The 27,956-nt window shown below is 38.2% G+C and overlaps 1 protein-coding gene across 1 annotated transcript; it reads right to left on the minus strand.

The window, feature by feature from the left end:
• Positions 1-770: 770 nt before the first annotated feature.
• On the minus strand, positions 771-27,949 carry LOC135476202 (corrinoid adenosyltransferase MMAB-like). The gene is made up of 9 exons (XM_064756148.1): positions 27,798-27,949; positions 26,524-26,579; positions 25,965-26,058; positions 24,632-24,689; positions 23,834-23,906; positions 23,198-23,295; positions 17,545-17,609; positions 17,091-17,150; positions 771-2,590 (listed from the first exon to the last, which is right to left on the minus strand). The coding sequence occupies exons 1-9, from the start codon at positions 27,875-27,877 to the stop codon at positions 2,470-2,472; spliced, it is 705 nt and encodes a 234-aa protein (XP_064612218.1). The 5' UTR covers positions 27,878-27,949; the 3' UTR covers positions 771-2,469.
• Positions 27,950-27,956: the final 7 nt, after the last annotated feature.

The raw sequence follows: 27,956 nt of genomic DNA on the forward strand, positions 1-27,956 counted from the left end.
TGAGTGAATAATTGAAGACACAGTCCTCATTATATACCACCGATGAGTGAATAACTGAAGACACAGTCCTCATTATATACTACCAATGAGAGAATAATTGAAGACAGTCCTCATTATATACTACCAATGAGTTAATAATTGAAGACAGTCCTCATTATATACTACCAGTGAGTGAATAACTGAAGACACAGTCCTCATTATATACTACCAATGATTGAATAACTGAAGACACAGTCCTCATTATATACTACCAATGAGTGAATAACTGAAGACAGAGTCCTCATTATATACTACCAATGAGAGAATAATTGAAGACAGTCCTCATTATATACTACCAATGAGTGAATAACTGAAGACACAGTCCTCATTATATACTACCAATGAGAGAATACTTGAAGACACAGTCCTCATTATATACTACCAATGAGTGAATACTTGAAGACACAGTCCTCATTATATACTACCTATGAGTGAATACTTGAAGACACAGTCCTCATTATATACTACCAATGAGTGAATAATTGAAGACAGTCCTCATTATATACTACCAATGAGTTAATAATTGAAGGCAGTCCTCATTATATACTACCGATGAGTTAATAATTGAAGACAGTCCTCATTATATACTACCAATGAGTGAATACTTGAAGACACAGTCCTCATTATATACTACCAATGAGTGAATAATTGAAAACACAGTCCTCATTATATTTTATTTAGTCTTTAATCTCGTATTGCATTTACCTGTATAGGTACATGCCCAATGCTGATGTTCTGAACTACACCAAGGATTGATTGACTCTAACTGCTGACTGAGAGAAACACTTTCTTACATTTCCGTTTCTATGAATCTGAACCTTAAAAGCTACGAACACTATTTATTAACACTAACTACAAGATCGCTATATTCCACCGTGATCTGTGATCTGTTAGAAGTTACATCACAAAATGCTTCTGGGAGTTGTGCTTTTGCAATACATGTACATCTCCGCCCCCAATCAGTTGGAGACATGAGGTTAATAGCAATGTCAAAAGTCTGCTACACAACAAAATGGCTAATAATTTTGCTACCATCAGTTCAAAGTTGAACTTGGTGTTTACGCTGTCTTTTGTGAACCTATGTGCAGAGTCTCATTTCTGAATATCTTTTTTTTTTAAAAAGTAAAAGTTTAAAATAAGTTTTTGTAAAAAAAAAATATAATAAAGGAAAAACAGGAAAATACAGGAATTTAACAGGAAAAAATTTAACAAAATGCTGCAAATCTTCAACTTGAACTGTAACTTGGAAGCTATGTCGTTTCTTTCAAAATTGATACTTGCAAATCTAAGTTAATTTTTGCTGTTATTTTAGAATTACATTTCACGAAATATCCGACAAATCTATATGGCCCAAATAATTACATTTTACAACATATCAGCCTTGTCTGGACATGTGTTACCATTCAAAATTGATAACAAAGTTTTTAAAGTTTTTAACTTTTCTAAATTTCTAAATTTTAAGACCATAAATAGTTTAAGTATGAATATGATATTTACCAAAACTTAATTATATGAGCTATTCTTCGTGAATAAACATACAGAAAATTTGATACCATTAGGAAATATGTATATTTTACCAAAAATCTTCAGTATAAACTCTTCATCTAATACATGTGGGTTTCAAATTTTGCAAACACCTATACCCGATTGCACATGGCTCAAAAAAAAAGTCAATATTTAAGCAATGCTTTCTGTTACAAGTACAAATTGTATAATACTTGTGTGTTGAAGACTTAGAACACCACCAACACCTCAGCTAAACTGATCAGCTGTATCAACACCGAGGGTCATTCCAGGATAACTTTATATCAAAATCTCCAGAATATAAGACCTATATACACAACTGAATAATATACACACACATTAAATGAAAACACTACAAGACTTAACGCATGTAAAACCTATCATGGCGATTTTTGGTAAACAATAATAGAATGCATGAGCCAATATAATGTTACAGCTCCATGACTCTTGAATTTCTACAACTTTTCACCTCCTACAGCTAAATCCACTATTATAATAAACAAAATGATCCTTTATTTCTCTCCAGAACTTTCAAGTAAATCACAGACCAAATTTAGGGGTTTTACCGTAGTTCTTCTCATTTTTAGGACATATTAGTAACGTTGAACGTTCTCCCACTTTCTTGTAAAGTGAAGATATGTATATGTTATTCATTAGATGGACTAACCACCTGAAAAAATAAAGAAACTATTCCTTCTACAATTACACGTATACTGATTAAAAAGGGCAGTGTTCCCAAAACTAGAAGGATTAGGTAATTGTCATGTTTACATTTTCATATACACCCCAGACAATGCAATCTGATCTCTGTACAACGTTTCTTTTTCCATCTCCAAAATCCATTTTTTACTTGTAGATTTGGTGTTTTTATCTCTTCAAAATTAAACTGAGGTAAAGCCTGTGATGTCATGTGTCCTCATCGCTGTCAGGATGGAGATCTTCCCGTGAGATCCGTTTGTAGATCTTCTCCTGTCTGCCTTCCATCATGGCCGCATACCTCGCTACTGTGAATAGGTAGTCGCTCAGCCTGCAACAAGCAAACACAAGACTGACTGATTATTGGGGAACTTGTTCAACTTCTTCCTGCCTGTATCAAGATGATCAAAAGCTGTAAGCCCATTTGTTGTTTCCTTTTTTACGTCGCAATTATCCATGTGCACGTAAATGTGTTCATAAAACATATATGAAGTACACAAGCACTGCAACGTCTGAAAAGAAAATGATGCAAATCAGCTATCACTTGGACAGTCTTTGTAGCTCGTACTTGAGTCTCTCATTGGTCTTTAATGCTGTGCTTAACAAGTTTTCACTGAGATGATGGCTGTCAGGTTTGTGGGTGGAGTACCCAGCGTAAAGTACTGACAGTCGCAATGAGCCACTGAGGCAGTGAGACCTTAGCAAGAGATTAAGGAACAAGTATGAAGTAATACATTACGGACGGCATCACATACAGACGGCATCACACACAGACCGCAGTCTGGACATAATGGCCTATCAAACAGTTCAAGTTTATATGTACCCTATTACAATGTATAGTACATGTACACTATAACAATGTAAATGTACACTATTACAACATATATGTACACTATTACAATGTATATGTACACTATTACAATGTATATGTACACTATTACAATGTAAATGTACACGATTAAAATGTATATGTACACTATTACAATGTAAATGTACACAATCAAAATGTATATGTACACTATTACAATGTAAATGTACATGATCAAAATGTAAATGTACACTATTACAATGTGTATTCAACAAAAATATAAATGCATGCACCAATTTTATATTGTTTTCTCTCTGTCCTCAATTTTCATAAGATTTTCACATTTTAGGGCAATAATCCAAGCATTAATTCAAGTGTAATTCAGTAATCACAGTTACTTGTAATCACAATACTTTGTTTTCATAATAGTGTCACTCGTATATTAAAAAGAATGCAGTTCTAAAATAGAATACCTATATCAAATACACTGAAGGTGAGGGGTCAAGTGTGGTGAAAGAAGGTGGGGTTAAGTGTGGTTGAAGAAGGTGGGGTCAAGTGTGATGGAAGAAGGTAAGGGGTCAAGTGTGATGGAAGAAGGTAAGGGGTCAAGTGGGGTGGAAAAAGGTGAAGGTCCAATGTTGTGGTTCAAGGTGTGGGAAGAAGGAGGGTGGTCAAAGTGAGGTGGAAGAAGGCGGGTGGTCAAGTATGGAGGAAAAAGGTGGGTGGTCAAGTGTAGTGGACGAAGGTGGGTAGTCAAGTGTGGTGGAAGAAGGTGGGTAGTCAAGTATGGTGGAAGAAGATGGGTAGTCAAGTGAGGTGGAAGAAGGTGGAGGTCCAATGTTGTGGAACAAGGTGGGGACCAAGCGTTATGGAGAGTGACAAGTTCGGTGCGAAAAGGTGGAGGCTAAATGTTTTAGACGTAGGAGGCCAAATGTTGTGAAGAAGTTAGGGGTCATGTGAGGCAGAAGGTGGGGGTCAAGCTATGTTGAAGAAGGTGGGGTCAATTGTTGTCAAAGAAGAAGTGAATCGACTGGTGTAGAAGGTGGTGGTCAAGTGTAGTGGAAGAAGATGGTGGTCAAGTGTAGTGGAAGAAGGTGGTGGTCAAGTATGTTGGAAGGTGGGTGGTCAAGTGTAGTGGAAGAAGGTGAGTGGTCAAGTGTAGTGGAAGAAGGTGAGTAGTTAAGTGTAGTGGAAGAAGGTGAGTGGTCAAGTGTAGTGGAAGAAGGTGAGTGGTCAAGTGTAGTGGAAGAAGGTTGGTGGTTAAGTGTGGTGGAAGAAGGTGAGTGGTCAAGTGTGGTGGAAGAAGGTGAGTGGTCAAGCGTAGTGGAAGAAGGTGAGTGGTCAAGTGTAGTGGAAGAAGGTTGGTGGTTAAGTGTGGTGGAAGAAGGTGAGTGGTCAAGTGTAGTGGAAGAAGGTGGTGGTTAAGTGTCGTGGAAGAAGGCAGGTTGTAAAGTGTAGTGGAAGAAGGTGGGTGGTCAAGCATGGACGAAAACAGTGGGGGGTAAAGTATGTCAGAAGAGGGTTGGAGGTTGTGCAGTTTAAAAAGGTGGGTGGTCAAGTGTGGTGGAAGAAGGTGAGTGGTCAAGTGTGGTGGAAGAAGGTGAGTGGTCAAGTGTGGTGGAAGAAGGTGGGTGGTCACGTATGGAGAAAAAAGGTGGGGGGTAAAGTGTGGCAGAAGACGGTGGGGGTCAAGTGGGGTGGAAGATGGTGGGTAGTCAAGTGTGGTGGAAGAACGTGAGATTGGTGAAAAAATGTGCGTGGTCAAGTGTGGCAGTAGATGGTGGTTGGTTAAGTGTGGAGGAAAAAGGTAAAGCGTGGCAGAAGATGGGAGTCAAGTGAAAAAGGTAAAAAGGTAAAAGAAGATGTGGAAGACTTGTATCAGTGAATCACACAACCTGTTCAACCTTACAGATATCGACTTTGTATTTATTTCACTCTACTGAAACTGGTTAGAGCCCAGTGTAAAATCATCACCCCTGTTACACAGCTCATCAACTCTGGTGAGAACATCAACTTTTGTAATTGCACATTAAATCAGCCTCGTGGGCCAATGTGGTTCAGTAATAAAATCTGCTCGTCTGTTTACATGGCATTTGGTGAAGCATTACAACAGTTGTGAATCACTCTAAAAAGGTTTTCTAGACAAGGCAGGCTGGAGAAATGTTTTAGGGCTAGAGGCAGAGGAAATGCCACACATCATCTGTCTGCCACCCTTCTCCTGGCACCCACCCTCCATGAGGGGTAAGGCATTTCCTGTTGGTTTCCCCTGTCTCTCTGATGTGGGTTGTTAACTATTAAGCATTAATGAAACTTTCACGGTTGAATTTCTGATTATTTGAAAAAAGCAGCTTTGAATATAAGTTTGCAATGCTATAATTCAAAATCAGGGAGAAAACTACATCGTTATGGTTGGCATGATGCCTCTAGTCTGTTTCAAGTGTGAAGTGTTATCCTCCTAGAAAATGGGGAAACAAAAACTCCGCAACAGTTACACAAATGCACGAAATGGCAGCAGTAAAATAATCCATGTTTGAGACCAAAGTTATATGTACCTAGAACCATGTATCAGCCTTATCACACGGACAATTCCTGGGGAGATGAGATATCAACACTGCCTTATTATCTTGGGTGTTTGATAGCTTTGATATACACCTATTTCTGTACATTAAAATCAAACACACTGACAGTCTTAGTGTATTTTTTTCACAAAAACAAACAACGTAGTATTCAAGAATATCTTCTACAGCGGAAATTGCTCACTCAATCATTCACCAATAATGAATCTGAGAGGAAATTCTGACAGGATTATCTGGACATTCCTTTACCTGTGGACATTCCTTACGGATTTCTTTACCTGTGGACATTCCTTACAAATTTCTTAGGTCCTTGAGGACTGAAATTTCTTCATTTTAACGAATAAACCCAATAAGCTGTGCACACTGTTTTCACACCTGCCCAGCTAAGAACTATAGACCTCCAAATATGTTTATCACCACACAGACTAATCCCCTTGGGAATTTTTGATACCCCGAAGAACTATAATTAAAACTCTTGTGGAGATAGCCACATACATTTATGGCCACTTGGAATAATGCAAATATTTATATGAAGAGGAAGATTCTGTTTACACCTGAAGAAGCTCAAAATCTACACCTGAAAAGCCACGGGTTCAGTAAGACACTTGATTAAATATTTCTCTCACCTGCATGGCATTTCCCCTGACCATACAGGTGCACTATAATAGTTTCAGGTAAACACTCACATTAAAAGGCGCTCTGCTGAGCAGGGGTGTAGCTCTTGGGGTGAGATAGGGCAATGTTTATTGTTTCTGGCACAAAGGCTACATCCTGTAGATACATGTACTGACTATAGACTGACCAGTAAGCAGTATGGTCACCATTAAACATACATGTACCTGAGCTTTAAGTCAACAACAAGCTCACATACTGGACATTGGTCAAGGTTATACAGTATCAGTGATTGACCGCTCTAAGAATTGGGCGTATCAGGTGAGGGGGGTGTATTCTTGGTAGACATTTACCTGTACTGGTCAGGTCACACTATAAACAATGTTACACAAGGCCATATTACCTGTACTGGTCAGGTCACACTATAAACAATGTTAAACAAGGCCATATTACCTGTACTGGTCAGGTCACACTATAAACAATGTTACACAAGGCCACATTACCTGTACTGGTCAGGTCACACTATAAACAATGTTAAACAAGGCCATATTACCTGTTCTGGTCAGGTCATACTATAAACAATGTTAAACAAGGCCATATTACCTGTACTGGTCAGGTCACACTATGAACAATGTTACACAAGGCCATATTACCTGTACTGGTCAGGTCACACTATAAACAATGTTAAACAAGGCCATATTACCTGTACTGGTCAGGTCACACTATAAACAATGTTAAACAAGGCCATATTACCTGTACTGGTCAGGTCACACTATAAACAATGTTACACAAGGCCATATTACCTGTACTGGTCAGTTCACACTATAAACAATGTTAAACAAGGCCATATTACCTGTACTGGTCAGGTCACACTATAAACAATGTTAAACAAGGCCATATTACCTGTACTGGTCAGGTCACACTATGAACAATGTTACACAAGGCCATATTACCTGTACTGGTCAGGTCACACTATAAACAATGTTACACAAGGCCACATTACCTGTACTGGTCAGGTCACACTATGAACAATGTTACACAAGGCCATATTACCTGTACTGGTCAGGTCACACTATGAACAATGTTACACAAGGCCATATTACCTGTACTGGTCAGGTCACACTATGAACAATGTTACACAAGGCCATATTACCTGTACTGGTCAGGTCACACTATAAACAATGTTACACAAGGCCATATTACCTGTACTGGTCAGGTCACACTATGAACAATGTTACACAAGGCCATATTACCTGTACTGGTCAGGTCACACTATGAACAATGTTACACAAGGCCATATTACCTGTACTGGTCAGGTCACACTATAAACAATGTTACACAAGGCCATATTACCTGTCCTGTCATGTCACATTATAAACAATGTTACACAAGGCCATATTACCTGTACTGGTCAGGTCACACTATAAACAATGTTAAACAAGGCCATACCAATTCAATTTCTTGTTTTCTGGGTAGAATGAATCCTTTTTTCAATGTCGTCAGAGGGTATAAAAATAAAATTGAAAAATCATCTTATTTGTGGCAAAGGATTGACTTGCGTCAGCAGTTAATCCTGATAAAAACACATTAATGAGATTGGAAAGAATTAAAAAATAGAAAAAGCTTTAAAAATATTAAGATATGAGATGATATAAAGGCGGATTTTCAACTTTATTTTTATTCCATTTTTGAATTTTTAGTAGTAACAAAATAAAACTGGTTTTACCTAAGCCTATAGCAGGTGAGCAGGAGACTAACTGAGTTGAAGCAGCAGTTGTGAGGGAATTCTAGCTAATGAAATCCACCTTTTATTCACATGTCTTTTCAAAAAGCAGCAAATAGGCGAAGCTATCGGTGTAATTATGCAAATGTATAGCACAGAGGGTACACATTTCTTGTATTAAAACAGTCAACAAAACGTCACAGCGGTCCTTAAATAATCTCATCCAACCAATGTAGTTTTGTCTCCAAAATCAACATAAACATGTCCATAAATTGCGCTGAAAGTTGTTTTTCATAAGGTTGCAAAACGGTTGAGAAATTAGGGTATATACTTTCCTTCACAAGTTTCACTAAAGAAAACATACTTATAATTATGCAAATAAGTAGTATTGAGGGTACACATCTCCCTCACGAAAACAGTCAAAAATGTCATACAAATTTTTGTCACACAATTGTTGTTGTGAACACATGTACATTCTTTCAGAAGTTTCATTGAAGGACAGATAAGATATATATGGGTCACAACTTCTGTTTATTTACACAGGATGCGATTCATATATATCTTATGTTACCCGAACGAGCTTCAAAATGCCGTTAGATGAAGTCAGTGAAGAAAACATTCCAATTTTCTGTTCACTCGCACATGTAGGTGCTTGGTTATAAGTAAAACAAAAGCCATCAATGCTGGATTAAATTACTTTAACATCCAGCAGAACAATGTGTCCTATCCCATGCATATATAGACTGCTGCGGTGCGTCTAATGGTTAGAGTGTCCGCGTTGATGCCGGCAGACTTGGGATCAAACCGGGTCAGGTCATACCAAAGATTTAAAAACGGTACCCATTGCTGCCTCACTTGGCACTCAGCACTGTTTCCTTGCTGAGAGGGTATAGCAAGGAAATAAGCTTGGTTGGCCTGTGTCAGTATAATGTGTCTGGGTGGGGTGTCATCTAATCTGGTGTCTTCGGCATGATACTTCAGTGGAGGTAGCACATTGGCGGCATGGACTTGCCCTGCCACAAGAAGACACAGTATATGTATACACACACACACTGACTTCTCGTCCTCACGTCTGAAAATTATTAAGTACGACATTAAACCCTGAGCATGCATTCATTCATTCATTCACTCATTTGCATGTTCATACAAGTCACACGCTATCATTGGCTAACAAACGTCATACAAACATACATGTACCAATATGCATATTTTGTAGGCACATTCCACTTCTCCCCCAACATCAGCATTTTACTGAGGTGAGGTGTTCTGAACTAAATGAAATGAAGTTAATATAGGCCCACTGGTACTTCAGGTTGATACAAGGAAACCCTTGATAATTATGTCAAACAATTCAGATGGTTAGCGTTGAAGTCTTGCCAAATACATTTAGCATGGCTAGAATTTGGAAAATCTGTAGATGTAGACCTGAACTACGCAGGCAGAAAACTTCTCATCTTCAGTCAGAACTAGAGAGTTATCTAAACACATGGCCCCCTTACAGTTTCTCAGGTGAGGCTGGTTACATAATGTTTACAAACGCATGCACACCTGGATTTGATCAGCCTGCAACCGAAGTGCTGTAGGAACTCAGTGCTTGATCCTCATGATCGTTTTGTGCTAGGATAGAGGAGGGTGCTGCAGACAGTCTGACATGTCCATCAGCTGAGCGGTAATCAATGTTACTGTGGCATTCAGGACGGCGGGAAACCAAACAACTGTCACTACATTCTCCTCACATTTTATAGGTTAAATGGAGCATTTTGATAGAAAGTTTGGCAAAAGGCCGGCGGGCAGGAGGGCAGGCGAGCTGCGCAATTTCTCTGCCCATGCATCCAGGCGGAATTCTGCATGTTGTACTAAGACAATAACCACCAAGAAGGAGGCTGGGATGCAGGTCTTGCAACGTCGAATTTTACTTGATTCCTCTGAATCAACAGTTTTAATCATCTAACGTCTCAATGATTCATGGTTTCTGTCTCCACTCAAATTGATCACAATGCCTCAAAACAGAAAACAAAGCATACAGTGATCACTGCATACTTGGTCAAGGCATACTAGATAAGAGAATACTTAATCAGTAAATACATGCACCTACATGTCCATAGCAAGGTACATGCCTGATCAAAGCTTACCTGATCAAAGCATACATGCACTTACCAGAATACATACTTGATCAAAGCATACTTGATTACTGCATACTTGTCCATATCAGTGTACACACCTGCTCAAAGAATACCAGTTCAGTGCTTACTTGATCAATGCATACCTGAATAGTCCATACATGTACTGAACAGATTACATATCTGATCAAAGCATACCAGATACATGAATACTTGATCAAAGCATACCAGTTAGGTGCACACTTGATCAAACCATACAAGATAAGTGCACAATTGATCAAAGCATACGAGATAAGTGTATACAAAATGTACTCAATAAAGGCATACTGGTACATGTATGTATGGTTGAACGTAGCTTAATTTCTGCAAAACACTAACCTGTCCCAGAAATATCCACACTAGAACACTAAAACACATAAATCTGTGTTTGTTTAATAAAATGCCTTGTTTCAGATAATGTTCAGCATTATGTGAAGTCAAAATATTTCTTATATGTACAAATGTATGTAGCTTAAGTATATATATATAGTAGGCCTATACAGTGTACATAGACAGCGTCCAGTGTATGTATTTTTAGTTGTTTTACGGTACCCAGTTTTAAGTTCCATGCCAACAGGCAGCCAGGTCAATGTCAGTGTCCAGTAGAAGATTTGACCATGGTGCCACAGACTTGACCGTAAGTGGACACTTGATGTGGAAACATGTCCATAGGACTTGACCACTGTGTATACCATCTCTCTGGGCAGGATAAACACAGCTTTTGGCCTAATCCACTCAAGGCAGGGGATTACAGGGGGCAGATTTTGGACTGACAAACAAGGATCCTGTCAGACTGGAGAGTGGGGGGTGAGGGTAGGGGTGGGGAGATGTGAAGATGGTAATAATCAGGGCTTATCTGTCCAGCATAGCTCTGACCACTTCCAGCTGACCAGTCATTATCAAACAGGTGTTTGGAGGAAATGAAGGGTAAACAAGGCCCTTGGTGGACTGCTGGGGGAAGAAGTGCAGAAGTTGTAAACATAACACTTGTGTTGGTTAAATACCTGAGGGAATATAAGTCGGGCATTTAAACAAGGTCTGACCCATCAACTGAGTTATCCAACATGTAGTAGACAACTATAGCCTTTCCTCAATGAAGCCATGAGTTCAAATCCAGATCCTAGGTTTGGCTGTGGCTTTATGTCAGGATGTTTGCCAGGCACTTGTAAAGGGGTGGTGGTTTCTTCCAAACATTTCCAGCTTTCTTCAATCCTTATGTTACGGGGCAATAAGTGATATACATGTATTTTTCAAAACAGCAAATACTAACTGTGTGAATTACTACTTTCCAACATGTGATATACAGCACCATACTACACTGGAAGATATTAAAGTGGTCAGTGCAAATGGCCATGTACATCGGTGCCTTTGACCGTTTATTGTCACCAAGGCCCCCAAAACAGTCCAAGGACATAAATCACAAAATCAAATAGTTACTCAATGTACATGCATGTTGTGGAAAACACAAACAAGAACCAATTTTTGAGAAGAATTTCAGAACTTGATATATTTTACATCAGCTGTATATCATTATGCTAGTGACCAATGCTACACAACTGTAAGTTTTAGTAGTTTGCTTCTGAGAAAGTGTGTATTCGAAATTTACTGTAATAAAAAAGGTTTAAGCATGTAAGCATTGACACACGGGCTGTGTTCAAGACGTTTTTCCTTGTCCCACATTTAAATATGAACATTATTGCAGTTGACCTTTAATGTTTCAAATTTGACACTGGTATTAAGAATTAAACAATGTAATATGTTAGCAGAGGAACAGAGAAAATGAGGGTTTCGTTTGTCCATCATCGTTTTAAGTCCACTGATGATCCAAACTGATTTGTATGAAATCAATTACTTGACAGACAGACAGACCAAATATGACCATAGGAGCCAGGTAACTGGTCCATGGGATGTTACTGTACATACATGCCCCATAAACCCCTTCTCTCACAGCACTCCCCACTTCTCCCCCTCTCTCAACCAAACATGACCTGCACTAAGGCCTGTCACTTATGCACACTAATTGGAGTTAACAGCTGCCAGGACGGAGAGGTGTGTCTCGATACCTGGTGGTGGCCAGTCATATGGCAGGTCCCTGACGTAGGTGAAATTTCGGGTGGAAATAATCTCCTTAGTTGGGCAGGGATCAGATAACTTTACCTGGGGGACACAGGTGAGGGATACAGGGGCTGGGGTAGACTCCTCCTATAATGTCAACATGCTATCAGCACACGTATTAGCACACATCCTGAAGGATAATGATACAGTGGACACCTTGCCATATGTCCAGGCTGATGAAACTTGAACTGATGAAACAGGGATCAGATAACTTTACCTGGGGACACAGGTGAGGGATACAGGGGCTAGGGTAGACTCCTCCTATAATGTCAACATGCTATCAGCACACGTATTAGCACACATCCTGAAGGATAATGATACAGTGGACACCTTGCCATATGTCCAGGCTGATGAAACTTGAACTGATGAAACAGGGATCAGATAACTTTACCTGGGGACACAGGTGAGGGATACAGGGGCTAGGGTAGACTCCTCCTATAATGTCAACATGCTATCAGCACACGTATCAGCACACATCCTGAAGGATAATGATACAGTGGACACCTTGCCATATGTCCAGACTGATGAAACTTGAACTGATGAAACAGGGATCAGATAACTTTACCTGGGGACACAGGTGAGGGATACAGGGGCTAGGGTAGACTCCTCCTATAATGTCAACACGCTAACAGCACAAGTATCAGCACACATCCTGAAGGATAATGATACAGTGGACACCTTGCCATATGTCCAGGCTGATGAAACTTGAACTGATGAAACAGGGATCAGATAACTTTACCTGGGGACACAGGTGAGGGATACAGGGGCTAGGGTAGACTCCTCCTATAATGTCAACATGCTATCAGCACACGTATCAGCACACATCCTGAAGGATAATGATACAGTGGACACCTTGCCATATGTCCAGGCTGATGAAACTTGAACTGTACTAAATTCATCAACAAGTGGTAGTACTGTATTTTACCTAAAGTTTTGCAGTTTTCAGTTCATAAATTTTGCTTGATTCCGACTGATTCTTCCACTTTTTGGGGCTACTTAAGGATTTGTTCGTGAAGTTTGATATATTTATTATCAAAAAAACTTGAGTGTTGGCATAACTGGTATGATTTTAAGGTCTTTCTGCGATTCTGAAAGTGCATTTCTACATACCAAACTTTACGTGAAATACAGTGTCTCTATAATTATAGATGTTAAGAGCTTACACATATAGCTGAAGTGTATGACAAAGTGTAGGACAATGTGTAGGACAATGTGCATGACAAATCGTAGGACAAAGGATAGGACAAACTGTAAGACAAACTGTACAACAGAGTACAACAAATGTACAACAAAGGGTACAACAAAGTGTATGACAAAGTGTATGACAAAGTGTATGACAAAGTGTAGGACAAAGTGTAGGACAATGTGCATGACAAAGGGTAGGACAAACTGTAAGACAAACTGTACAACAGTGTACGACAAAGTGTAGGACAAAGCAACATTACATTTCACAGTTTTGACTGCATAATAAAAAAAACTGTTTAAACACAATATTGTAACACAGTGTGGCTTACAAAGATAAACCACACTGTGTTACAATATTGTGTTTAAAGATAAACTAAAGATAAACCACAGTTATCATTAGTGACTGCTGAACAGCCAGATTTACATCAATATGTATGTAAGTATGTATGCTTTGGATTTCATGTCATACATTATAACAACTGTTCAATCATATGATGAGGAGTCATTAGGCATGGGTACATACATGTATACTGTGTCTTCTTGTAGTATTGCGAGTCCATGCCACCAAAGTGCTGCCTCCACTGAAGGATCATGCTAATGACACCAGACATTACACCCTCACCGTTTCACATTAAACTGACACTGGGCAAACCAGCCCTGTTTCCTTGTTCTAACCTCCCTGAGTGATGAGTGAAACAAATTATTACTGTAATTCTTCAACCATTTCATATGTTCGCAAGGTGTTCATTCAAGCATACTTTGCAAGAATTATTCTGTGTTGACTGATAAAATTATACTTTTTGTGAAGCCCTGAAACAGGCTAATCCAAACAATGTAGTTTTGTTTCCAAACATGAACCAAAAATGTCCATAAATTGCATTGAAAAGTGCACTTTCAAACATGAATCGGCTGAGGAATAAGGGTGCCATTTAATTTTGAAGTCTTTAGTATGACCCGACCTGGGTTTGATCCTAAATGGGAAATGTGGACATTTTGTGAAGTTTGGAGCTTGGAATTTTGTCTGCCTGCATGTGAATGAAGACTTCAACCTAAGTTACAAACTAAACAACACTTGAGTGCAAACCCACAACGCAGACAAAGTTAACCTGGTGAAGTATTCAGTAATTGGATTTTAATGGTAATTTACAGCAGGTTACCTTTGAAGTGGCTCAAGTTGGGAAGGCTCCAGTAAACACAGACAGACAAATGAGACAATGCTAGACTATAGCAGTTGGCATCAGATTATCAGTGGACTTTAAACTACAATGGACAAATTAAACACTGCCAGCTCCTCTGTTGCTAAGCTCTCACTTATACTCTGAAAGTTTGGTGTACAGTTGTATGTTTAACTGTTAACACTGTAGAATTTGAGAAATTAAAGGTGAACTGCAATAATGTTTATACTGCAAGGGGGGGGGGGGGGGGGGGGAGAATGTCTTGAATATACATGTTCTTCAATGCTTATATGTATACTAATTTATTTACTTATTTTTAATATTTAACCTATTTTATTATGGCAAATTTTGAATAATGTACACAGTAGTGAACAAAAACTCTCTAATTATCTGTTTTGATGGTAATTTGTAGAGTCACTGAGCTCTATTTACCCTAATGTACTTGTGTCTTCCCTAACTTCCACAATCTATTTACTCCCTTACCATAATGACTCCAAGTGAAATTTGAAAAAATATACTTGAAGCTTTCAAAACAATTTATGTTACCACAAAGTTTGTTATCAGAGCAGCAACGGAAAAATATGAGAGAAAAAAGTTGAAAGCAGTTAGACCCAGTTATCAAAGAAAAAAGTTGCAGGAGGGTATATTGAAGTAATTAACGAAAAAAGTTATTTGAGAAGGTATGTATGTAGATTATGATTCGCAATGTTGAAGGAGGGTAAATAACTGAAATAGACAGGCCTAAAGCCAGAGCTTCTATAAGAGAATGAGTGTGTTTCTGTAGGAAAATGCCAAACTGCACTCTATGTTTATAAAATGCTAAGCATTCAATGTCACTGATTTCTGTAGCTGATTAAAGAAAAATAACAAAGAAAGAGGTGGCAAAGAGAATACAAAACTAAAACAAGCAAACATTTCTTCTATACAACACAGATGTTCACTGGGTTTTTTTCCTAAGTGGACAATCTTCGCTTCCAGTGAACGTATCAGAACCATCTGCATCTAGCTCAACCTTAAAACAATATCAATTACGTAAAGGAATAGGCAGAATTCGCACCACAACAACGGTGTGTTTGGTCTGCTTTGTAAGAAAAACACGCTCCTTGCCACACAGCTGTACCTGTGACACACACACGTGCACATGTGCATTAAAAATCCATCACAGAGACACTACAATCCAACTGAGTTTTTCAGTTTGCAGGCATTTCTGTCTGTGAAAGAATTCAAGATTTAAAGGTCTGACATCTGGATTCTTTTTTTTCCCCATCAAGATGTTGCACCTATGTTTTGTAATGTATAGCAAAACTTGTAATTTAATTTAAACAAAAACAAAAAAAAAATGCGCAAAATGAACTTGTGAAAGCATGGAAGCACACAGAAAGATCACCATTTCATTTGGCCCAAGTTCTTTCCAATCACATAAAGATCACCATTTCATCTGGCCCAAGTTATTTCCCACCACAGAAAGATCACTATTTCATCTGGCCCAAGTTCTTTCCCACCACATAAAAATCACAATTTCATCTGGCCCAAGTTCTTTCCCACCACATAAAGACCACCATTTCATTTGGCCCAAGTTCTTTCCCACCACATAAAGACCACCATTTTATCTGGCCCAAGTTATTTCCCACTGATAAAGATCACCATTTCATCTGGCAGAATTCTTTCCCACCACATAAAGATCACCATTTCATCTGGCCCAAATTCTTTCCAACCACATACAGATCACCATTTCATTTGGTCCAAGTTCTTTCCCACTGCATAAAGATCACTATTTCATCTGGCCCAAGTTCTTTCCCACCGCATAAAGAGCACCATTTCATCTGGCCCAAGTTCTTTCCCACCACATAAAGATCACCATTTCAACTGGCTCAAGTTTTTTCCCACCACATAAAGATCACCATTTCATCTGGCTCAAATTCTTTCCAACCACATACAGATCACCATTTCATTTGGTCCAAGTTCTTTCCCACTGCATAAAGATCACCATTTCATCTGGCCCAAGTTCTTTCCCACCGCATAAAGATCACCATTTCATTTGGCCCAAGTTCTTTCCCACCACATAAAGATCACCATTTCAACTGGCTCAAGTTCTTTCCCACCACATAAAGATCACCATTTCATCTGGCTCAAGTTCTTTCCAACTACATAAAGATCACCATTTCATTTGGCCCAAGTTTGTTCCCACTGCATAAAGATCACCATTTCATCTGGCCCCAGTTCTTTCCCACTGCATAAAGATCACCATTCCATCTGGCCCAAGTTATTTCCCACTGATAAAGAGCACCATTCCATCTGGCCCAAGTTCTTTCCCACCACATAAAGATCACCATTTCATCTGGCCCAAATTCTTTCTTTCCCACTGCATAACTGAAGGCAAAATAACCATAGTTACTTCTGAATCCTGGGCCACAAAAAGTTTTGTTAAAATTAAATCCAATATATTTCTCTTTTAAAAATAAACAAATAATTGTTTACCTGTTTAAAAATTTGAGTACTTCTGCGTCTGTCTCTGCACCTCGGACCAATGGGGCCACACTGAAAGTAACAATGAAATAATATTAATAAAACGTCTTTTTTCTGCATGAAAACCCACACTGAAGAATATTCAGTGAAAGAAATAAAAAGGGTTGTAAAATATCAGATGCTAAATATCAGCTCAATTTTGTTTGATTCCTTCAGTTCTTTTAGACAAAATTTTCTAATTTTCTGCTTTAATTCTGATGGTGAAAGAATACAAAACGTTGTAATCAAATTTATCCAACGCAGATAAAATCTCCAGCCAGCTTACGCTTTGGATTGGCCTTGGTTCATGCATCTGACTGAGATGTGAGTGAGAAAATCCAGCAGTTCTATCATGTCACTACTAGAAAAAAAAACATGTTGTGCAAAGAAAAATAAAAAAATAGAAGTCTTATTTATATGTACTCACTTCCTCTCTGCTCTGCGACAGATGGATCTGGCTAAGTGCAGGGAGCAGGCAGCCTTTCCTCCTGACTGGTAAAATAAAAAATATAAAAAAAACTATCATTTTCAGATCACGATGACATTGGAGATTTCTTTTTCTTTTTTTTTTTTGTTTATTCTCTGTGTGAATTTGGGTTAGGAAGAAGGCAGAAATGTCACAGTAGCATGTAGACTTGGTGTACAGCTTGGTATGTAATATGGGACTGTGCTTCCATCAGTGTGTCAGTCCTGCTAGACTTGGTGTACAGATTGGTATGTAATATGGCACTGTGCTTCCATCAGTGTGTCAGTCCTGCTAGACTTGGTGTACAGCATGGTATGTAATATGGCACTGTGCTTCCATCAGTGTGTCTGTCCTGCTAGACTTGGTGTACAACATGGTATCTAATATGGCACTGTGCTTCCATCAGTGTGTCAGTCCTGCTGGACTTGGTGTACAGCATGGTATGTAATATGGGACTGTGCTTCCATCAGTGTGTCAGTCCTGCTAGACTTAGTGTACAGCATGGTATGTAATATGGCACTGTGCTTCCATCAGTGTGTCTGTCCTGCTAGACTTGGTGTACAGCATGGTGTACAGCATGGTATGTAATATGGGACTGTGCTTCCATCAATGTGTCAGTCCTGCTAGACTTGTTGTAAAGCATGGCATGTAATATGGGACTGTGCTTCCATCAGTGTGTCAGTCCTGCTAGACTTGGTGTACAGCATGGCATGTAATATGGGACTGTGCTTCCATCAGTGTGTCAGTCCTGCTAGACTTAGTGTATAGCATGGCATGTAATATGGGACTGTGCTTCCATCAGCGTGTCAGTCCCACTAGACTTGGTGTACAGCATGGCATGTAATATGGGACTGTGCTTCCATCAGTGTGTCAGTCCTGCTAGACTTGGTGTACAGCATGGCATGTAATATGGGACTGTGCTTCCATCAGTGTGTCAGTCCCGCTAGACTTGGTGTATAGCATGGCATGTAATATGGGACAGTGCTTCCATCAGTGTGTCAGTCCTGCTAAAATTGGTGTACAGCATGGTATGTAATATGGCACTGTGCTTCCATCAGTGCCTCAGTTCTGCTGGACTTGGTGTACTATCACCTAATCCAACTCTACAATGTGTATGTTTTATGTAAAATGTTAGCATGCGTTTTCCCAGCTTCAAACTTTTCAGCCATTCAGGTAATAAATCACAGGTTTGAAGCCAATTTAATAGACGTGCAGCTTCATTAGTTTGAGGACCCAAACAGTTTCAAGAAATAAAATTACTCAAGATATAGCACCATATAGCAAAGTTTAGCAGTGGCACACTCTGCTTGATTCTGATTGATTGATACACCTTATAGGGGCACTTATAAGTTAATATCAAGTTTGATTAATTTATGGTGAGAAAACCTGAAGTTTTGGAAACATAAGTACCTGTGTCATTTTAAGGACTCTATGTATGAGATGAACGTACCCTATGTATCGTTTTATGAAATGCCGACTTTCATTTTAAGTGTTTTTTTCAAGTGACACCCTTGTCTTGATTCCAACAGATTTAACTCTCACGTATCTTGTCACATACAAGCCAAATTTTTTTTCTAAATTTAAATTTTTTTATCAGAAAGACTTTAGTGTCATAATAAAGTATCAATTTCAGGCCTTTATGTGCTTGAATTATGTATTTAGGTGCATTTTAAAAGGCAAAACTTCAGGTGAAATACAATTACTGTCAATTTGTAAAAAGAGTTTTATGGTGAGAGGCTTGTGTTATAATTACAAGTAAGGCACATACATTTTTTCCAAAAAAAAAGTCTTGGTGAATATAATGTCAGATTTGACAACTTGTAATGTCAGATTAGACACCTTGTAATGTTACATAAGACACCTTGTATCATTAGACACCTTGTACTGTTTACATTACACACCTTGTAATGTCAGATTAGACACCTTGTAATGTCAGATTTGACACCTTGTAATGTCAGAATAGACACCGTGTAATGTCAGATTAGACACCTTGTATTGTTACATTAGACACCTTGTATCGTTAGATTAGACACCTTGTACTGTTTACATTACACACCTTGTAATGTCAGATTAGACACCATGTACTGTTAGATTAGACACCTTGTAATGTTAGATTAGACACCTTGTAATGTTACATCACACACCTTGTAATGTTAGATTAGACACCTTGTACTGTTTACATTACACACCTTGTACTGTTTACATTACACACCTTGTAACGTTAGATTACACACCTTGTAATGTTAGATTAGACACCTTGTACTGTTTACATTACACACCTTGTTATGTCAGATTAGACACCTTGTAATGTTAGATTAGACACCTTGTAATGTTACATTAGACACCGTGTACTGTTACATTAGACACCTTGTACTGTTACATTAGACACCTTGTAATGTTAGATTAGACAGCTTGTACTGTTTACATTACACACCTTGTACTGTTTACATTACACACCTTGTAATGTCAGATTAGACACCTTGTAATGTTAGATTAGACACCTTGTAATGTTAGATTAGACACCTTGTGATGTTTACATTACACACCTTGTAATGTCAGATTAGACCCCTTGTAATGTTAGATTAGGCACTTTGTACTGTTTACATTACACACCTTGTACTGTCAGATTAGACACCTTGTACTGTTAGATTAGACACCTTGTACTGTTACATTAGACACCTTGTACTGTTACATTAGACACCTTGTATTGTTACATTAGACACCTTGTATTGTTACATTAGGCACCTTGTCTTGTTAGATTAGACACCTTGTAATGTCAGATTAGACACCTTGTACTGTTACATTAGACACCTTGTAATGTCAGATTAGACACCTTGTAATGTTAGATTAGACACCTTGTACTGCTTACATTACACACCTTGTAATGTCAGATTAGACACCTTGAAATGTTACATTAGACACCTTGTAACGTTAGATTAGACACTTTGTAATGTTACATTAGACACCTTGTACTGTTACATTAGACACCTTGTATTGTTACATTAGACACCTTACAACGTAAAGTGTTGAAGTCAGATGTGGTACCTTAACATGTCAATGATCTCAAATATCGCATTTTACTTCACTTTTAGAGGCAGACAAATGTTATAAAGTGCTTATTTTGGTGCTGAAACTTACAATTTTCCTCTGGGACATCATTCTCAAATAAACTTAAAATCAAGTGTAAAATCAATAAAACTTTCAAAATCAGGCAAAATGAGCAGGTTTGTCTTGGCAGAATTTTATGTGATTTAGGGGATGTATAAATACTGTATGGTTTTAGCTGTCTTCATCTTTTTATCACATTTGCATCTTATGATGCTTTATAATTTACCTGTAAATCATACAAGTACATTCAAATGAAATTAGTTAAATAAGAAAATGAACTGTTTTTTTTTTATATTTCTAAAAGAAATATTTCCTTGTGTGAAGTGCATCTGATGTTAAATGAAATCATCCTACTGGTGTCTACATGTGCGTGTACCAATATAACTTTTCCACGCCGTGACGGCTATAATTGGAATGAAACGGGACTCTGACATTTACACTGCCTAGAATCAAGGATTGTTGATGACTGCTAACCTTCAGGAACAAAGTCCCAGACCGTTTGTAGAGTAAATACCGACCTCGTTAAGGAAGTTAATGAATCCCTACATTACAGACCTGCCCGAGTGTGGTATGTAGGACTTTCTGGGACATGGGCAGTGGCTGACAGGAAGTGATTTGTGACAACTACTGATTTGGAATACTGTACACTGCACAAATGTGCACATTTGCCAACTAAGTTCATGAAAATAAATGAAAACTGGAAAAATTCCCTTAAAACTTATAGTACTGTGTTTCACCTAAAGATTAGTGTGTAAAATGCACTTTCAGAAGTTTACAAAGGCCTTAAAATATGCCAACACTTGGGTTTTCTGATAAGAAATTGAACAAAAAAAATATACATAAAGTTGCCTTGTATGAAGGTGGACGAATAAAATAGAATAAATCAAAATGCGTTACTTTACAAATCCTAAACTTTAAGTAAAACACAGTAAATGCAACACTGAACAAAGATCATGACTAGAAAACAGATGGTGTAATAAGGTGAGAAAATGGTGTAGTCTGAAGATCTTGGGTTTGACAAAATGAGCAAGCAACGCCCTTAATTTTGAATCACCAAAACTGACATCTTCTCCATGAGCCCTATGTAAGCATGTACACTGTTTCAGAAATGTACACTGTTTCAGAAATCTACACTTACACATCTGAACTACCGAGCCCTACTATATTTAGATGTATTAACATTTCATTTATATAAAAAAAATCTTTCATAGCTATTTTCCTTGCTGTTATTTCATTCTGGTAAAATTCACAAAATTATGTATTTATTAATTGGACTGATATGTTTATTAAGCTGTGCTCAAGAATATTTTGCTTATACTCTAAATGACAGCTAGGGAGGAAACCCACGACCATCCGCATATCACCTTCGGCTCCTGAGCCACTAAACTGGGCATGCACTCTAATCACTTGGCCACTAAGGCTGCTGGGAGACTTAAGCCTAATGGATAATGAGCCTCTGTACGCAACAAACAAGACAGGGTTTTCACCATATGCTACACAGCAACTATCGGCTGATTACAAACAGAAAATTCTGACTGAAGTCAAAATTTAATAGCGTCACAATGCTTAGTATACGGTAATGGAAGTTGTGACACATGTCTTATGGCAATGCTGATGAGGTATTCAGAACTTTAAATTAAGCTCCAAAACCTTATTTCAGATTCTGGATTGAAGTCAAACTGACTGTGTGGAATTGACCCTTATTTACAGCCAGAGGATCACTTCCCTGTTTTCAGTCTGATGCTTCAGTGTATGGCCTGCCTGTTTTCTTCATCTAAAACTTGATATTAATGAAAATCTTGCGAGAGAAAAAGCGCGTCTTTTTAGTTGAATGACAAGACTCATCATGAATCCAATTAATGGCCCTGAATGAAATGACATCAAGACAAACATTGATCGATAAAATTACCACCGAAGAAGTCTGAATGCATTTCGTCCCTTGCGTCTACTGCCAGAAACCTTGGAGGTGCTTTCTAGAGCTTTTCTCCTTACTCTGCCGTTCAAATCTGTCATACTGCGATTCTATGTTAAGCACTAGACTTATATTCCAACCGCCTTTTTAATGCTTGCACATTTATTCAGAATTTATCAAGGATGTTGGATAAAAATGTGACATTATGATACATTATTTACCACAAATATCGTCAAAAACAAAACATGCCTCAAGGGAGATAGCCACACAAATTACTGGTACCTAAACATGCATGAAGAGTTATCTCCCATGAAACTACCTCATACTTTGTAATAACAGGAACTGGTCCTTGCATGTGACCCTTTTGTTATCTTGTCACTGTAACACACAATGTTAAGCTTTTATTCTTGAGCCTCTAAGTATTTTGTAACAATGTACCTTGACTAAAATTCAGTGACCGAGGTAACTCCGAGAAACAAATGCCTCAATTTTAGCTGATATCTGAGAACTCTATTTTGCTCTCGTCACGTGCCAGAACTACAGAGAAAATTTTGATTGACAGAATTTTAAGAAAAGAATTGAAAGATCACTCACGGGAAGAATAAACTCGGAAAGCTCAGGTAGTTCCTCTGTGTATTGGTCCACCCAGTTTTCTAGCTCTGACACATACATCTTGTCAAACACTGCACGGTCTGCAGAAAGAAATAAACAACACTTTTTGTAAACTTGTACATCACTTGGGTTACAGCCATGCTCAAACATAATCGTTAAGGTAGCTCAGCTTTGCCACAGTTACTCTAAACAGACGTGAGTGAATGTAGTTTCTGGTCTTTTCACTGCAGTTTTATGTTAGGATGTTTGACACCTATAGGTGTCTTCGGGGTCTCTGTGGCTCAGTTGGTGACGCAGGAGCCTCTCACCAATGCAGTCGCTGTGAGTTCAAGTCCAGCTCATGCTTGCTTCCTCTCCGGCCGTATGTGGGAAGGTCGGAGGGTTTCCCCCTGGCTCTGCCCGATTTCCACCCACCATAATGCTGGCCACCGTCGTATAAGTTAAATATTCTTGAGTACTGCGTAAAACACCAATCAAATAAATAAATAAATATATGTGTCTTCATCAGCTTAAGCAGGTTTGTGACATTCACTGTTGATTGCATGAAGTACTTCTCAGTGCTGCATACAGATATATAGACCCACATCACAAAAACTGAGTCAGAAATGTCTGGCTTACTGAGATGAGCTTCCCTGGCACTGCTGGCTGGAGTAGCTATACTGGAGCCTACGTCCTGTAAGATACACTGGATCTGAGAGAGAAAAAGATGACAAAGAGTTACAGTAAAGGGTAGCAAACATGTAGCAGAATACTGTATAAATCGCCAAACCTAGAGTTCTTGTAAAAAGGTCTGCCACCCCGCTCCCATGGGCCCTCTGTTTCCTCTCACTATAATGGGTGCTGCGGTTGTATAAATGAAATATTCTTGAGTACGGCGTAAACCACCAATCAAATAAATAAATTAACAAATGAAGTCCCTGTGACTTAATTCCACACATTTTTTCAAAGAGATATGAAAAGTTGCTATCCACCCCCCCCCACACCCCGACCCCCAAAGAAAACAAAATAAAACACCAAAAAACACCCCTACATTTATATTAACATTTGATATGTAAAAATGCTTTTTCAGACGTATGTTGGGAATCGTCATATGATTCTTTTTATCACAAAAACTTTGCCATATAAGGTGAACGGATAAATCAGAGTCAATCAATATGTGCGACTTGAAAAATGCTAAAGTAAATTTCAGGTGAAATATAGTGAAATTAACAAAAAAAGTAATAAAATAAAACTAAAACAATAACATTAACTACAAAAGAAGAATAGTTTTAGAGACTTTCTGCTGTCTTCAAAATGATAATGACTTCACTCACTTCTGTCATAAAGTTATATCTAGCTAAAAGATAATAATATTACAGTGGTTGAGCATTTCCATGAGAAGATTGAGATGAAAGTCTGCTGCGAGTCTGTACCTACTGTTTCCAGCTGATCCACAAACATGTGACCTGCCTCAGCCGAGAATTCCCGCGCCAAGCTGAAACAAACACAGGGCATTTAGAGGATACCGGCAGCACTTTGATACATGGAGAGAATCTGAATCAAATTTGGAATGTTAATTATACTGACAAACTTTTCCAAGTGTGGCATACATACTTGTATGCATAGGTTAAGCCAGGGGATTGTCTCAGTGTCTTTGGAAGAGAAAAAGGGAAAATTGGAATTAAGACGTCCTGGTTTCAAATTCTGGCTAAATCTATGTTTGCATATCATATTGTTGGAAGTCAATAAAACTGCCAGAATGACCTTAGGAGTGCTGTTGAGCCAGGCCCCACCTACAATAAGGCGGGAAGAATAAAACAAATTCCTGGCCCAAGGCTGGGGTTGAACCTGTACCTTGAGCACCTTGTTGTTCCTGAATCTTGAACTTTACCCCAGAACCATGTGTCACTCTCTCAACAAAGAAAACACAATGCTTGATGCCCTTTTTTGTGATGTTCTTTTTTTTTGTTTGTTTTGTTTTGTGATAAGACTTGTTTTGTGCATATCAAGAATAATAAGCACATCATCCCCATAAACAACAACAACAGCGCTGCCGTCCTCCAACACTGCTGCTAGACGCAGGAAACAAAGAAGATACCATGAATCCAGATAAGTCACAGATTCATGACTGATTAATAAAGTAATAAAAAAAAGACTTTCAAAATTGGCTGTCCTTCAAAACTTCAAAAATTGAGGGCAAAAAAAGATAAAACAAAGAAAAATAATCTATGAGCATTTTTTCATTTAAAGTCCACTAGACTGCATTTTAATAGAGATGCCTTAAAATGGTCAATTAGGTAACTCTTTTGAACAGAAACTACTGAAAATAAGTTTCAGCAAAGGTCGACAACATGTTGAAAGGAGCTAGAATTCATTTGGGTACATTCAGGGCAATGGTAAAATCAAGAATGCACCCAATCCGCATCTGCAGTAATGAATTGTCAAAAAGCACTCTTGGCTTTATTTACATAAATATATCTGCCAACTGTGACACAGTGAACTACCTTGAGTATGAAAAATAAAAGTATACAATCAAAATACTCTATTTCACCAAAGAATGGTATCCAGAAAACACTTTTTTAGAGCCACATAGAGGCCTTAAAATGACACCTTTGATGGCAACACTAAGTTTTTCTGTTAAGAAGTAAATCTAACTTCACTAGAAACCGTTAAGTGGCCATATAAAATGGATGGATCAGTCTAAATCAGGCAAATGTGTCACTTGAAACATGTTAAACTTTTGGTGAAATAAAGTCAGCAGCAATGTTACCTCAGAGCAGAAGTAAGCTCGTCTGTTGTACCAAGAGCCTCAAATACTTGGTCATCTTTGTGACGTCTCTCCCCAGTAAACAACGCCGATGTGCCTGTTTAATGAAAAACAACAACAACAAATCTTAATGCCACTAAAGATTTCAGGAGGTCAAAAAAAAAAGTAAATAACTAGAAGGCACGCTGACACTGCAAAACCATGGCCACACTAAAGGTACAAATTCCCACACTACAGCCAACTCACACTCTCTTTTTCTGTCCTAAAATATGTCAGTGGTGAAGGTAAAAATACAAAAGTGACCAGACATAAGCTAAGGGAAACATGCTAGCCAAAAGAATGAAATAATAACAATAGGTACATAAGCAAGATCATGGAATAAACTCCTTAAAATAAACATATGTACTGTACATTGTGAAATTCTATTTGTGAGACTCTACTCAAAGCCTTAAAAAAAAAAACTGAATCCAATTTTGAAGTCATTTTATTAGACTTGATTTAACTGCATGTTTTTATTATTATCCTTAAAATAAAGATGGCAAGATAAGAAATGTCCACTCACCTCTGTCACCTGTCTTTGTGTAGATTTTGGGTCCTGCTCTGACATTTGTCTTTTCCCTGGTATTTAGAATAAAGTGAGCATCACAAAAAAGTCATCAAAACAACAATATTTATGACTGACACCACAACACAGACCTGATGGACCCTCCAGTTGTTCCCTACTCTACTTTTTTTTATTTTGGGTTTTTGAACAGGAATTTTTAAAAAATATTTTTGGTACAGTATTAATTTATTTAAAATACTATGTTATCCAACAAGGAATTTTTCACAGAAGGCCTTACAGAATTCTTCTAAAATATCCCCTAAAGCAACTCTTGATACATACTCCTAGCTCTGTCATGCATCACTGAGCTATTTGCCACTGGCCATCATGCATGACTGAACTGTGACCTTTGTACATTTTATGTTTTACAGTAGTTCACAGGGACATGTTAACCTGAGATCAGCCAGCAAACTTTCAGCATGCAAGGTTTTCATTACAACTTATGCATAAAAAAAAATCGTCAGAAATGAAAAGTAGTTGATGGACTTGAATGCTATTTTATGTATATGGGTGGGAGGAAAGGCAAAGGGAGCGATCTCTTCAAAAAAATTCTCCCTGTTTTGACTATTAAATGTGCCAGTGACTCTGAACTGGCTCAATGTTCAATATTTCACATTCTGAGCTTTCACAATACCATGGTGACATTTGCCAATGCTGATACAACTTCCAGTTTCATTTATTTGATTAGAGTTTTACGCCATACTCAAGAATATTTCACTTAAATAGAGGTGGCCAGCATTATGGTGGGAGTAAACAGAACAGAGTCAGGAAGAACACCACGACCATCCCCAGGTTGCTGAAGGACCTTCCCATGTATGGCCAGGGAATTACAGCATTAGCAAAAGGAGATAAGACTTCCATTATAGTTCAATGCAATACTTCTTGGGGCCAAAAAGTAAAAACACAGAGGTAAGTAAATAAAACTATCTCATCTTTTAATTTACATTTAACTAGTTTCACTCGTGTATTCTTAACTGGTTCTAAACCATTACTGCCAGTAACAACCTTTCTGTTAAGAGCTGTCTGCCACGAACCAACTTAAAAATACACCATTGGCTTGTAAAGAACATCTTTCAACAAGTGATTGCAGTCAGACACAACCGCTGATCTTTCCTCAAAATCTGACAGATAAACTGATAAACCCCAGAGTATCGAAATCTGAGCCTAAAACAACTCCTCCGTCTGTGAAAATACTGGAATTAAATTATATATGCTTGCAAGTAAAAACTTACGCTTGACACCTTATGGCACTGCACGAATAGCATGCCGAAGTCTTTAAAAGTTGTGACCCTGTCCTACGTAGGACAAACATTTTTAACGGACAGGTTTGAGACGGCTATTTAGATGTCAATAAGTTTGTCCACAGAGCCAATCTATGGGCGCCGCCATGT

Source organism: Liolophura sinensis, chromosome 10 (assembly GCF_032854445.1).
Source record: "Liolophura sinensis isolate JHLJ2023 chromosome 10, CUHK_Ljap_v2, whole genome shotgun sequence".
NCBI classification, from domain to species: domain Eukaryota; kingdom Metazoa; phylum Mollusca; class Polyplacophora; order Chitonida; family Chitonidae; genus Liolophura; species Liolophura sinensis.